Below are 12,158 nucleotides of genomic sequence, written 5' to 3' on the forward strand. Positions count from 1 at the left end.
AGAGATCTGGATTGTTTATTTTCTAAACAGATTTCCCCCCCCCCCCCCAGGAGATCCCATAAGCCTAAGACAAAAGCAGTCTTGAAGAGGTGTTTCAACCTCTTTTGGCTATACAGTATCCACAGCTGGGCCCATTTCCCTAATTGTTTCATACTGACCTTGAGGATATTTCGGCCATTAAATGACTCCCGCTCCTTGAAAGATGATTTACCAGTCATTGTGTTGTTTCGCTCTTCAGCTGTAGACAGAAAAGCCACCACCAGAATGAGCTTCAGATGGGAGAACTCTGTGTGCTGTACTTCACCCCCCACTCCCTCCCTCCCCAAAGTCAGCTGCCAGCTAATAGACCTTGTTCTTAGTGCAAAAAACCCACTTTCCCTCTTGAAGGGAATAAGGCAGGAAAGGAAATAGGCAGCCTCTATCGGGATCACCTGTGTCACCTGGAGGAAAGACCCTAAATCAGAGCTACAGGCTGATGGCTCAGTGCAACACACCTGCTTCTCTCTGGCTGATTTTAATGCCACATCCAGCCATGCCAGGGTAAAAGCATCGCCTGGAACAGCACCAAGTCCCAGGCTGAGTGTGCCAGCACAATGCCAGGGGCGATCCGGATCCGGACAGCACCGACACAAACCTCTGCCACCCGCTCCGGGGAGCACATCCATGTGCTGTGGGTGCTTCTGCTGGGGTGGGCACACAGCCACACAGACATTCAGGACAGCAACCTGGGCCTACAGCGACTGCCAAATGCCTGTGTCTGAGATCCATTTCCCCAGAGCATGTCTGGATTTTTATATAATCCCTCAGTACATGATCTGTTCTTTCCACAGGACCTCTGCCTCACTCAGTGAATATATTCAATATTCCTTTTTCATCTCCAGCATTAACTATGAAGTCCCCCTCACATCCAGCCTGCTATTCAAATCCTGTATGGAATATAAAGCAATTTCCATGGCTGCCTGCAGAATGCTCTCCCCATAGTGTCTGAATGCCTCACATGCCTCATGGGGTTGTGCAGAATAGAGAGTCAGAATGCCAGGCATAGCTGCCCATGTGCCTCCCATCACAGAGAGCCACACCAGCACTCTGAGCTCACATTTTTGGGTCTCGATTTGAGACAGAAAATTGTGCTTATCTGACTTCAGGACCAGGCAGACGCAAAACCTGCCCAGAAAACCATGACACAAATCACCTGCTCTTATCACTCTTCACGCAGAGACTCAGAGAGGCAGCAACTAGAGAATCCCCAGCACAACCCACTGCGCTGCACGGGGGTCACCGTGGCAGAGCACACACACGTTTGTACGTGGAGAACCAGGCTGTAACATGCTGCCCCTCCCCAGACACGATGCTTTTGAGGCTGCTTTCTAAAGTAACGTGATAAGAACAGACTGCCAGAGCAGACAATCTCTTGGCAGAGCCGGCAGACGCCATACACTCAAGAATAGCTCACATTCAGCCTCACAGCCGTCTGCATCTCATTTAAGGAGAAACACACTGGAATCACGCCCCTAAACCAATGGGCAATCTTTAACTTGACCAAAGAGGCTTATGTTTTCATCTTGTTTAAAGGTCAGCACAGCACACGGAGTTGTCACCCAATTTCAATTTAACACTGGGGCACAGAGAGCCCAAGACTTCAGATGGTACTTGAATGTTCCTCCCTGGCCCAGATCCTGCGAGTGCTCCTGGGTGACAGGGTTTTTGAATCTGTGACTCTGCTGATGGCTTTTTTAACTTTCTCCTTGGTTTTATCTCCTGACATCCCCCCACAGCCCTGCAGGTATTCCTGAGATTAAGAAAAATCACACCATTGTGAAAAAGCAAACAACAAAAGCATTTGCTGAGCAGCAGGACTCCTTTAAATGCATTTATCAGTAAGGATGAAGGGTCTGTACGTACTTGGATCTTTCCTGAAGAGAGTGTTCATGACTGTAGCGTGTAGCTTCACCCTGTCCCACTCTTTGAGCATCAGGCCAGAGGCCACAAACCGCTCCACCAGCTGATCAGCGATCACCTGCAATCTGGGAAGACAAAAAGAGAAAGAACAGAGCCACGTAAACTAAGGAGAAACCCCTGCATCATCAGCTTTTGGCTTTTCAGCAGGGAGGGCAGCAAGTGAGAAATGAAGTCTCTGCACGCACACAGGAAAGGGAGCTGGTCCCTGATGGAAAACGAGCAGAGACATCAAGATTCAGTTCTAATGCAAAAAGTTCTGGCTGTTTCACAAAGCTTCCTCCGTGATGGCTTCTGCTGCAAATATTCCAGGAAGAAGGGCAGATTTAGCACAGCAGAGAGCTCCTTCACAGTGACAGATGTTACTGGGAGCTGAAGGATGCATCTCTCTCCTGCCAGGAAACACAATGTGACTCTCCCTGCAAACGCTACAATCTGCAGGGGCTTAGGCACCTTGTGTCCCAGAGGATCTGCTCGGGGACTGCTGGAGCCTGGACCTTCTGTGTCCCAAATAAGCAAACCAGTCACTGGACTTAATTTCTGGGAGAGCCCAGAACGTGGTGACAGAGGGCACAAACCCAGACAGCACATCCTGGTGAACACTCCAGCTTTGGAGCTACTGAGCAAGCAGAACCAAAAGACTTATTCCCACCTTTGTGTCTGCCTTGCTCGGAGATGAAAGTGGCCGTGGCTGCCGGGATCTGTGGGCAGACCTGTCCTGGGATAGGCAGCAGCAGCAGGATCAGAGCAACACATATCCTGTGCCTAAAGGGCTGAAGGAAATTCCAGGCTGCTGCCATCCCCAAAAGATTTCCACAGTGCCTGAGCCTTACCAAAAGCAGCGAGGATGTGACAGAGCAAGAGCTTCCCATCCCCAAAAACAAGGCCAGAGGGTACTAAGCCCATGCAGAAGGATCTGGGCCTCTCTCAGCACGTCCCAGGGATTAGACAGCTTTCTGCTCCGTGAGGTCCCACCACTTTGGTGCCTCAGCTGCAGCAGAGCATGGCTGCTCTGAGGCTGATCCCCAGAGCCCGGGGCTGCCACGCTCCAGATGCCAGCTCCTACCCCACCACTGGCTTTGGGCTGCCCCTCACGGGCTGCAAGCCCCCATGCGACTATTCCAAGACTCTCAAACTACCAATTGTCATGGCTTTCTACATTTCCTGGCTTTACTTCAGTGATTTTTAAAATTAGCAATGACAAAGATTAAATGAATATCATTACAGACAATACTAAAACAAATTAACAGAGAATAGCTCAAGTGAAAATGGTGCTTTATTACGTTATAAAGTTAATCAAGGAAATAAAACAAATTAGAATGAATTATAATGGAAATTATTTGCCATGTGGGAGGCATCAGAGCATGATCCCTCTTTCAGTCTGAGCCATTATATGTGCAGAAGGGCTTGCCAACCCCTAATTCTGTCTGCAGTTACGCAAGCTAAGTCAGGATAAATCAAATCTCCTGCTTTACAGCTTAAGCTGATCAAGATGATCCAAAGATCAGGAAGGAACTCCACCCCTCAGCCATGCCAGCAACTACACAGAGCTAACAGGACATCTTGCATGAGACAGGAAGGCACACACCTCTCTCCAGCACAGGCTGCAGCAGTCTGATCCAGCAGAGAAAGCCACGTGGTCGCTGCTCTCCTCTAGTATTGGCCTTGCAGCTCAGAAACTGCTTTCTACCCATTTCCCTGAGCAAGGCACAGCAGGTTTCAGCAGGCAAGAAGTGCACGGAGCTGCTCAGCAATGGTTTGTCTTGCAGGCCAGAAAACAAAGCAGAGTTTTCTGGAGAGATCACCATTTGTTCCCTCTTTACTGTTGGTCCAACACGGTGTCTGCTGGAATCTCAACGGAAGTAAAAACTGCTCTCAATCAACATAAAAATACCTGCTTTCACCTCTGCAAAGCTAAATGGTTTTCTGGATGCTTGCTAACAGTTAAGGAACCATATCAGGGGGGAAGTGCCAGATGAATTAATTTGCCCGTGAGGGCAGAACCAGCCTGGGCCAAGGATTAAAACTTCAGTTCCTTGGCCCTCTCTGAGCCCACTGCTATGCAAAAAGCAAAACAAATACTGTGGAAGAGAAGCCTGGCAGCCTCCAAGTGCCACAAAAAGCACAAGGTCTGAGTTTGGTCAAAACCTCAGCTAACAGCTCTCTGTGAAGAACAGATGAGACACTGGCCCTTTCCCAGAGTGGTGGTGGTGGGGGGGTTGTTTTCAGTTTGAAGGCAAGGTGGATTTGAAGCTCTCACTTCTCTCCCCTGCCCAAAGCAGCTCTGCCACCCCTGATGCACATCAGCACTTTTTCTAGCATTATGGCTAAGTGGGTTCTCAGCAGAAGGGATCCAGCTGGCACCTGAACAGACCACAGTGCTAGTACCAACAATCCAAGCTGTCCTCAGAGGCAGGCAGACATCACTGGCAGTTCAGGCCCTACTTATGCTCCACAGGATACTCTCCCTGCTCCTCAGGCTGCAGACTTGTTTCCAGAGGCAAGCAGGCTCAGAGAACCCCAGAGCTCAGTGACTCAGGAGAACAGACCCACACCTCAGCTCTCAGCTGGTATTTTAGATGCTCTCCACAACAAACCCACTGAAGGGCATTTGGGTCACCCAGTGCCTGCTTTCTTCTCATCTTTCCGAGTGCTTCTGCCTTCTGTCTCCCTGTGCTCTGTCTCCTGGCTGATCTCTAGCTTGCCCTGGTTCTCCACCCGCCTCACCTGTTTTATCTCACTTCTTTCAGGGTAGGACAGACTTCAAAGTGGAAGAGCCAAGAAAAGGAAACGATTTCAATTCCTACTGCCTCCCAGCAATTCTTACATTTTTCATTTTCCCACCCATTTCCTTATCCCACTTCCGATCTCTTATTTCAACACAGCCTCCACACTGTGGTTTTGAGCAGGTGGCTCTTCTGTCTCCTCAGTCCTTGAGGAAAGGAGATGCCAGAACATGTCCCTTCTTCCCTGAGCCAGTCCCTGCTCACTGCCTCCCTCCTCCAGCTGCACTGCTCCACGCTCCCCTGCTAGCTCCTGCTGTCCTCTGGCAATGGGAACGGACAACAAAAGGGCAGCGCTGTCAGGAAAAGAGAAGGCTGAGGCTCAGAGAGAGGAGGCTAAAGTTCTTTTGGCTACTCCCCTTCCCTCTCTGTTAATCACAGAATCCTAGAATGGTTTGGGTTGGGAGGGCCATTCAGGATCAGGGACACCTTCCACTAGACCAGGTTGTTCCAAGCCCCATCCGTGTTTCCTCGGTCTTCCAGAAAGCACCAAAAGAAAAGGTGGTGCTGCCACGTGTGATGTACCTGCCAAAAACGAGGTGGAGGAAGGTTGTCCAGACACTGCCACATCCTGGGCAGTGCTTGTAGAGCCAAAGCCATAAGCCCTAGTGGTGAACAGCACAAACACTGACACTGACAGCAACCAGGCTTCAAGATTTCACAGCAGCAGCTCAGACATTTCACACCCAGCACCCTTTCCAGGCTGCTACAGACACAGCAACCAACTCTGTAATCAAGCCATGCTCTTCTGAGAACCTTCTGGGGTAACTGGGTTTTAAGAATAATTAAGTGCTGAAGAATAGGCCAGGCTGTCCAGATTAATCTGGATTGCAGGGTGGGAACTAGACAGCAGAGGCCAAGTCGTCCTGCCTTCTAAGTCATTTCAGGAGTATCTCCTTGGCCATCTTATCCCCGTGTGAGCTGTGACTCCATTATTCAACCTGACAGGCCACTGCAGGAACAAATGACACCTTTCAGCTGCACCACCAGTGACTGATTCAAAGAGCAAACACATCACTGCCTTAACCGGTTTAGGAAGCGAGGATGACTTCATCTTCCTGACTGCTGGCCCGAGGGCTGCCAGCAGGGCCCACCAGCCCCAGAGGGTTTCCCTGGCACACCGAGGGGGAATGAGGGAAAGGGGCACGGGGAACTCACCTGTCTGAGCCATCCTTCATGCAGACTTTGGCGTAAAGGACGTCGGTCATGGCAGGGTCGTCGTTCATGTACTCCACTCCCGCCACCTCCACGGTCAGGGGCTTGCCTCCGGTGATTTGGCTAAAACCCAAGAAACCCCTCACGTTAAAAAGCAAAATGCCACACCTGCTTTTGAAATGCAACCCATAGTGCTCCTCATGCACACGCCAAATATTTGGGTTTGCTAAGGGAATGATATAAAATACTTTTTTTTGGCCATAGTTAGACACAAATTTGAGGTTATTACACAGACCACTGAGGAGTTCTTCACTTTTCCAAATCTTTCAGGTTGTCTTCACTGAAAAAAAAAAAATCAAACACAAAAAGGCTCCCTACGTCCTAAAGCTCAAAAGGCTATTGTTCCTATTGTCTTATCATCTCAAGAAGTAAAATAGTTTAAATTCATCCGTTCAGTGTTTCTGACACATATTAAGTCGACCTGTCAGTGTTCACAGGCCACCTCAATCTCCGTGGTCATCTCAGGAAACCCACCAGCAGTAAACAGCACAAGTTCTCATTCCAGAGAGGCTCCTGCCTTCCCTGCGAAAAGAGCAACCGTGACAGAGTCTCCAGCTTGCTGATTTTCGCTGGGAAAGCCGCTTGATACAGAGCACAGTTCTAAGCACACTGCAACATCCCCCAGTAAGCTGAGCTGGTTTAAAGTCAGCTCCAGCTCCTCTTGCAGGAAGGCGACACTGCAAACGCGTGCAGGATGTAATATGCACTCCCACACCTGCAAACACACTGGGAAGTGGATCTGCTTCCCAACACGCCGCCTCCTCGCCTTTCCCACCAGAGCAGTGCTCCCTGTGAGTAAGTGATGCCTTGTTTAACACCGAGGCCTGCTGGAAAGCACAGGGAGTGTCTGGGCAGGCAGATGTAACAAACACGAGTTAACAAGGTGAGCGCGACTTTGCTCTGACCTTGCTCTGCTCTGGCTTGCCCGTGCGACCGCCTCTGAGGTTCTCAGCTAAGATTCCCAAGTGGAATAATGATTTCCCTTCCCAGTAAGGTTACTGGGAGGAAAACAGCACAAATGTACTATTATGCACATCACACCCACAGCACTAAAGGTTATGTATTCTAAAAAAAAAAAGGGTCAAAAAGGTCACATCTACCTTCATAGGGCACTGCCTGCACTTAGAAAAGAAAATGAAGGCTAATGAAGGTTTATGTGGCTAATTTTGCAAGTATATTTATTTGGGTGTGGCAGGGGAAATAACCTAAAGGTTACATTCAAGTGCTGATTCCCCCTCCACTAAAGAAAATGGGGAGCAAAGATTTTCTCCACCTCAGTTCAAAGCACTTATGAGGAAGCTGGCACTTTCAAAACGTTGCAGGCAGAGCCTCCCCCTGGAAACGCACTTGCATTTCTGTTCGACAGCTGAACAACTGGAGCTGTCATTTTAAAGGCAGAGGTATGAATTTTGGCATTAATTCCCATAGATATCACCTGGCACAGCGTGGCCAATTCTTGCACGGAGGCAACAAATAAATGAATCTGAAGGATCCGTGCTCTGTGTGCAAAGGCTTGGTAGAAATAAATAAATAAACCCCTCCCTCAGGCCATCTCCAATTTCTAAGCTGAACAGAGATAAGCTAATTACGGTGTCGTTGGACCACATTTGCAGCTAAAGCCCCAACATCTGCAGCTCGGCGTTAACAGGCAGCGAGGCACCGCGGTCCCGGAGCGGAGCTGTCAGGCTGACTGCTCACATGGCTCCTGCTGCCTTCCCTGCACACGGCTCCCACGGCAAGGAATGCGTGTCAAGGACACCTCAGCATCTGCTCCGTGCCAGAGCCCGCTGCAGGACACGTGCACAGGTGAGGGAGCTCGGCCCTCCCCCTGCAGCAGGGACAGGGGCAGCGGCAAAAACCGCTCACAAAAAAATACCCGGGGGCGCACGTGGGAAACAGAACTGAGCAGAGCAGGTTCTCAGGGAGTGCTGAGGGTCTGAGCTGAGCTGCAAGATGCTCTTAGGCTCTTTGTGGCTGCTTGGTGATTTCTGCTGCTCCCATTTGAAAGGTTTCAGCCTTTTCCTAAATTTCTAGTGTTGAGAGAGACTATTGAGCTGCTTTTCTCATCGCCGTCCCCTGTCAAAGACAGTGTGCTGCTTTCCCCCCACCCGGCCCTTGGTGATGACATCCCTTTTCCATCACTTACTCCACAAAGTCCTCTTTGCATTGCTGTAGGAGGTCACACGCTTTCTGGATCTCTTGTTCGTTCAGGAGCACCAGCGTCCCAAGAGTCAGGTGAAGCTTTGCAGGGTTCTGGAATAGGCTGCTGCTGACCCCGTGATCCTACAAATCAGTCAATCCATCATATACAGGTGTCTTACCTCATCCACACACCCACCCCCCTCCATCAGAGGGATAAATACCACAGAGAACAGGTACCAAGCCCCTGACATCGGTACTTTTATCTCTAGTCGGGTCAGTAATGATTCGAAGTTGAGAAACAAAATTTCCCAGGCTTTGTGAGGAATCGAGCTCAGCCTGGCAGGAGAGGCACAGTCCCACAGCTCCCTGCCTGCCTTTCCTGCTGAACAGCAGCCTGGAAGTACATTCCAACAGGCTGCAATTTGGGACCCAGGACTAGCAGCACTCACAGGGTTTCGGGATGAGACTTCCACAGATGTTGAAGCGGCAGCTGCACCAGCAACGAACTCAACACAAGCCAGCACAGATTTAACACTTAAGTCCATTTCTTGTGCAGTAACGCTGGAACCAGCTGTAGTGACAAGCTCTAAATGGTCTCTAAATCCTGTCTAAACACAGGTTACACCTCACAACACAAGCACAGCTAATACCAGCTCTGATAATTACGTTTTTCTTCTTCCCATGTGCCCTATAGTTTGCCAAGATGAATTAAGTTTAAATTCCCTTTATAAGAAGAGCTGCGTGTTGTTGCTGGGGAAGAACTGTTCCCAGGTGGAGCAGTGGTTACATTTAGCTTTAAGAAACACGCTCTTTTGTTCTAGGATACTTTTAAAAATACCTCGAGGATGGTTAACACACCCATATTAAAAAAATTATTTCCACTTTGTGGCCATTTCCCATCAGCACATTAAATAACCTCCAATTTTAACTGCAGAAGAAGCCAACCTGCCAGACCATAGAAGCTTTTCTCCATCTGAAAAGAGTCCACTGACTGAGAATGACAGCTTTGAAGCTTCTAGCTGTGCTCCAGACTTTGAAATAAAACCTTTCAGATGTTTAAACACTGCAGTATCTCAGCCCATCAAGAGTTCAATGCCCCACATCTCACTCAGCATTTTTCATGCCTAATGACCACATCCAGACCCTTCTTTACAGCAGAGCTTATGGGCTGGACTAGGGACAAGCCAGGCTGCAACACAGAGGCCAGGGGCTTGCTCCAGCAGCCACAGGCTGGCAAAAAACAGGGATGGCCCTATCTCACTTCTCCCCGCCTTCCTCTCCCTGCAGTAAAAACCTCGCAGCTTCCTTTAATTCATCCTGCTGTTAACATGCATGACAGAACATGCTTTCTCTCTGTCAGCCTTTTTTCCCCAATGAGATCCGTAGCCAGAGAACATTTGGCCCATCACAAAACAGCAGAAAGTGGGAGAAAGTTTGATTTATCCTCACCACGGACAACCAGCCGGTGTCACTCCCACAGCGCACACAGATGAGGTACAGCAGCAAAGCAGTTTGCAGGTCAGAAAGCCACAGCCTCATTTTCTGCCACAGCACGATTTGTGCTGTAAACACCAACCTGCCCCAAAAGCAGCCTTTTCCCCTGAGCTCTCCAAGCCCCGAGTGTGGGCTGAGAGCTGATGAAGCGATGGCATGTCACCTCCCTGAGCCACACTGCCACTGCCAGGGGGTAGGGGCAGTGCACAGAGAGCAGGACAAGACCTAGATAATCTTCCTACTTTACTCCCTAGTATTTCAGACAGCTCCTCAAAACCCTGCTTACACTCCCTACTCTTTCACAGGCCAGCAGATCCCACTTCTCCCACACGTGAACGAGATGCTGCGTCAGAGGGAGCTCTCCCTGGAACAGCCAACGTTCCCACGGGTGTCTCAGCAGCCCTTCATGGCTGGATACTGCTTGCTGGGATGCAAAAAGGCTGGAACCCACTTATTCTAGTCCCAGATTATGATATGCCATCAGCGACCACTATGTTGCCTCACAGGAAGCCCTAAAAATGTCTCTAAAAATTTACTGTTCAAACTTGGGTTCTCTGAGGCAGGAAGAATAGTCCCTTTATGCACCATCCCTATGTGATGACTGCCCATTTTAGCTCACGTCTCTCCCTGACACTGCCCTGTCATGCTCAAAAAAAAATCCCAACTCATTTACACTCAGACTGAAAAAAATCGTCATTTTCCCTCCCTCCTGCTAATTAAGACTTGGCCCTTTGCTCTCCTCCTTCAGAAGAAGGAGAAAGGGTTTTATCTGGAGTCTTCACCTCTCCTTGCAAAAGTTGTTCTTTCAAATTTCTGACCCTTCAGTAGGGAAACCACAGACCACAGGACACTTTGGGCCTTGTACATGACGAGGCAAAGGATCGACTCCTTAGCTCTTCCTCCCTGGCTGCATCTGCTCTACTGACTTAAAAGCTTCACATGTTTGCAAACAGGTTTATGTTTTGGGTTTTTTTTTCCCCTAATAACAGGATACTGCATGCCAGCTATATGCCCTCTGCCACCCTGATCCACAAACAAAGGAGTGAGCCAGGAAAACAGCATTTCCTCAGGATTGACTGAAGATCTGCAGGCTCCAAAACCCCTCCCATTCTCTGTCCCTTCCACTCTGAGATACAATATCTCATTAGCAATGTTTGATATTTACAGGTTGTCATATATTACAGCAATCATGTTGCTTTTCCCTGCTACATCTGCAGCCTGTTCAGCCTGCAAAAACTGCATTTGCACAGCTCTCAAAGACCCAACTGTGATTTTTCACAGCAATATTACTGCAAAGTCTCTTCCCTTTTCCACCTGCATGCTCAGACAGACATTTCAGTTTTCCTCACCCTGACACCCACACGACTGTGTGAGGAGACTTCCAAGGTCATCCAGTCATCTGGACCTCCCACTGCAGCACATCAGTCAGGAGCCTGTCCAGGTGAGCCCCCTCCCCGTGTTTATATTAAATTAACCTCCAGAGAGCCTCCCCTCAGCTCTGCTCAGGACTGGCAGCCTGACTGTACAGCATGAACAACACCTGAAGTGTGCTGTATTTCAACACAAGGTTTAGCTTCTAAAAGGTTTTAAAGACACACACACACACAAAAAAAAAAACTTAGAAAGCACATACACACCAACATAATGCCATAAAATATAAATGAATGGTTGTCATGGTAACTGCTTCAGAGAGAAATAGAGTCCCTCATAAATGCTCAATGGCCAGAAGAAATCCTCACACACACACACACACCCCCACACCCACACACTCTCCTGGTCCTTACCCTTCCTTACTGTTATTACCTTTCATTCAAAGGCTGCAGTTTACCCAATTCTGCACTGTTTTGCACCAGGAAGAGAAACGCCCCGCTCCTGTCACTGAAACCCATTCAGATTTCTCCAAGTATCCTGAGCAATCCCGTTGCTTTGGACAAACCTATAAGCTCTCTTATTGCTCTGGGAGGCACAGTTTTGAATGACTGTTTTGTGTCAGTGATGTGCTCTCCAGCAGACCCTGCTGTGAGATGAAGTGGTATTAGAGTGGCATTACTGGTTGGAGGAGTGACTGAGAGACGGACGGGGCTGCAACACACTCCTCCAGCTAACAGGCAGCAATAAATACAGCCAGAAACCCTTCTGCTAACACCAGGAGAGGGAAGGGCAGAGAAATAAAGCACTATATATTCCTAGGCTACACGCATGCAACCCCCCAAGTACCTGTTACTGACTGAATCCTACATTTCAAACCAAAACCAGGAACTCTAGAGCTGATTTCAGGCCCTTATGGGACTCAGAGCGGTCCAGGCACAGCACAAAAACTGTAGGAAAGACAGAAGGTCAGGCAAGAGGAGATAAAATGAACATGACCAGCCTGGTCTCAGCACTTCTCTGACCAAGGTTGGCTTGCTGCAGCTTTCTGGGACAAGGAGCACGTGAAGGTTTGCAGATGTTCCCAGGCAGCTCCTTCTGAATGTGACAACACTGAGGAAAGCACAGAGATAAATTTGTGAACATGTTTCTAAGGGGATGGCAGACCTCCCAGTCTCCCCAGGCATGCAAACTGGCACT

At 49.1% G+C, this 12,158-nt stretch overlaps 1 protein-coding gene across 4 annotated transcripts in view; it reads right to left on the bottom strand.

Annotated features, from left to right (window-relative positions):
• ASCC1 (activating signal cointegrator 1 complex subunit 1) overlaps positions 1-12,158 on the bottom strand; it is a 34,193-nt gene that overhangs the window by 15,122 nt on the left and 6,913 nt on the right. For all 4 annotated transcript variants that reach the window (XM_064662093.1, XM_064662092.1, XM_064662091.1 and 1 more), the window contains exons 6-9: positions 8,101-8,237; positions 5,898-6,017; positions 1,903-2,024; positions 159-238 (exon numbers count right to left, since the gene is read on the bottom strand). In XM_064662093.1, the coding sequence (XP_064518163.1) occupies positions 159-238; positions 1,903-2,024; positions 5,898-6,017; positions 8,101-8,237 (459 nt within the window). The remainder of the gene's footprint in view (positions 1-158; positions 239-1,902; positions 2,025-5,897; positions 6,018-8,100; positions 8,238-12,158) is intronic.

The sequence above is a fragment of the Pseudopipra pipra genome, chromosome 8, assembly GCF_036250125.1.
Source record: "Pseudopipra pipra isolate bDixPip1 chromosome 8, bDixPip1.hap1, whole genome shotgun sequence".
Taxonomy (NCBI): Eukaryota; Metazoa; Chordata; class Aves; order Passeriformes; family Pipridae; genus Pseudopipra; species Pseudopipra pipra.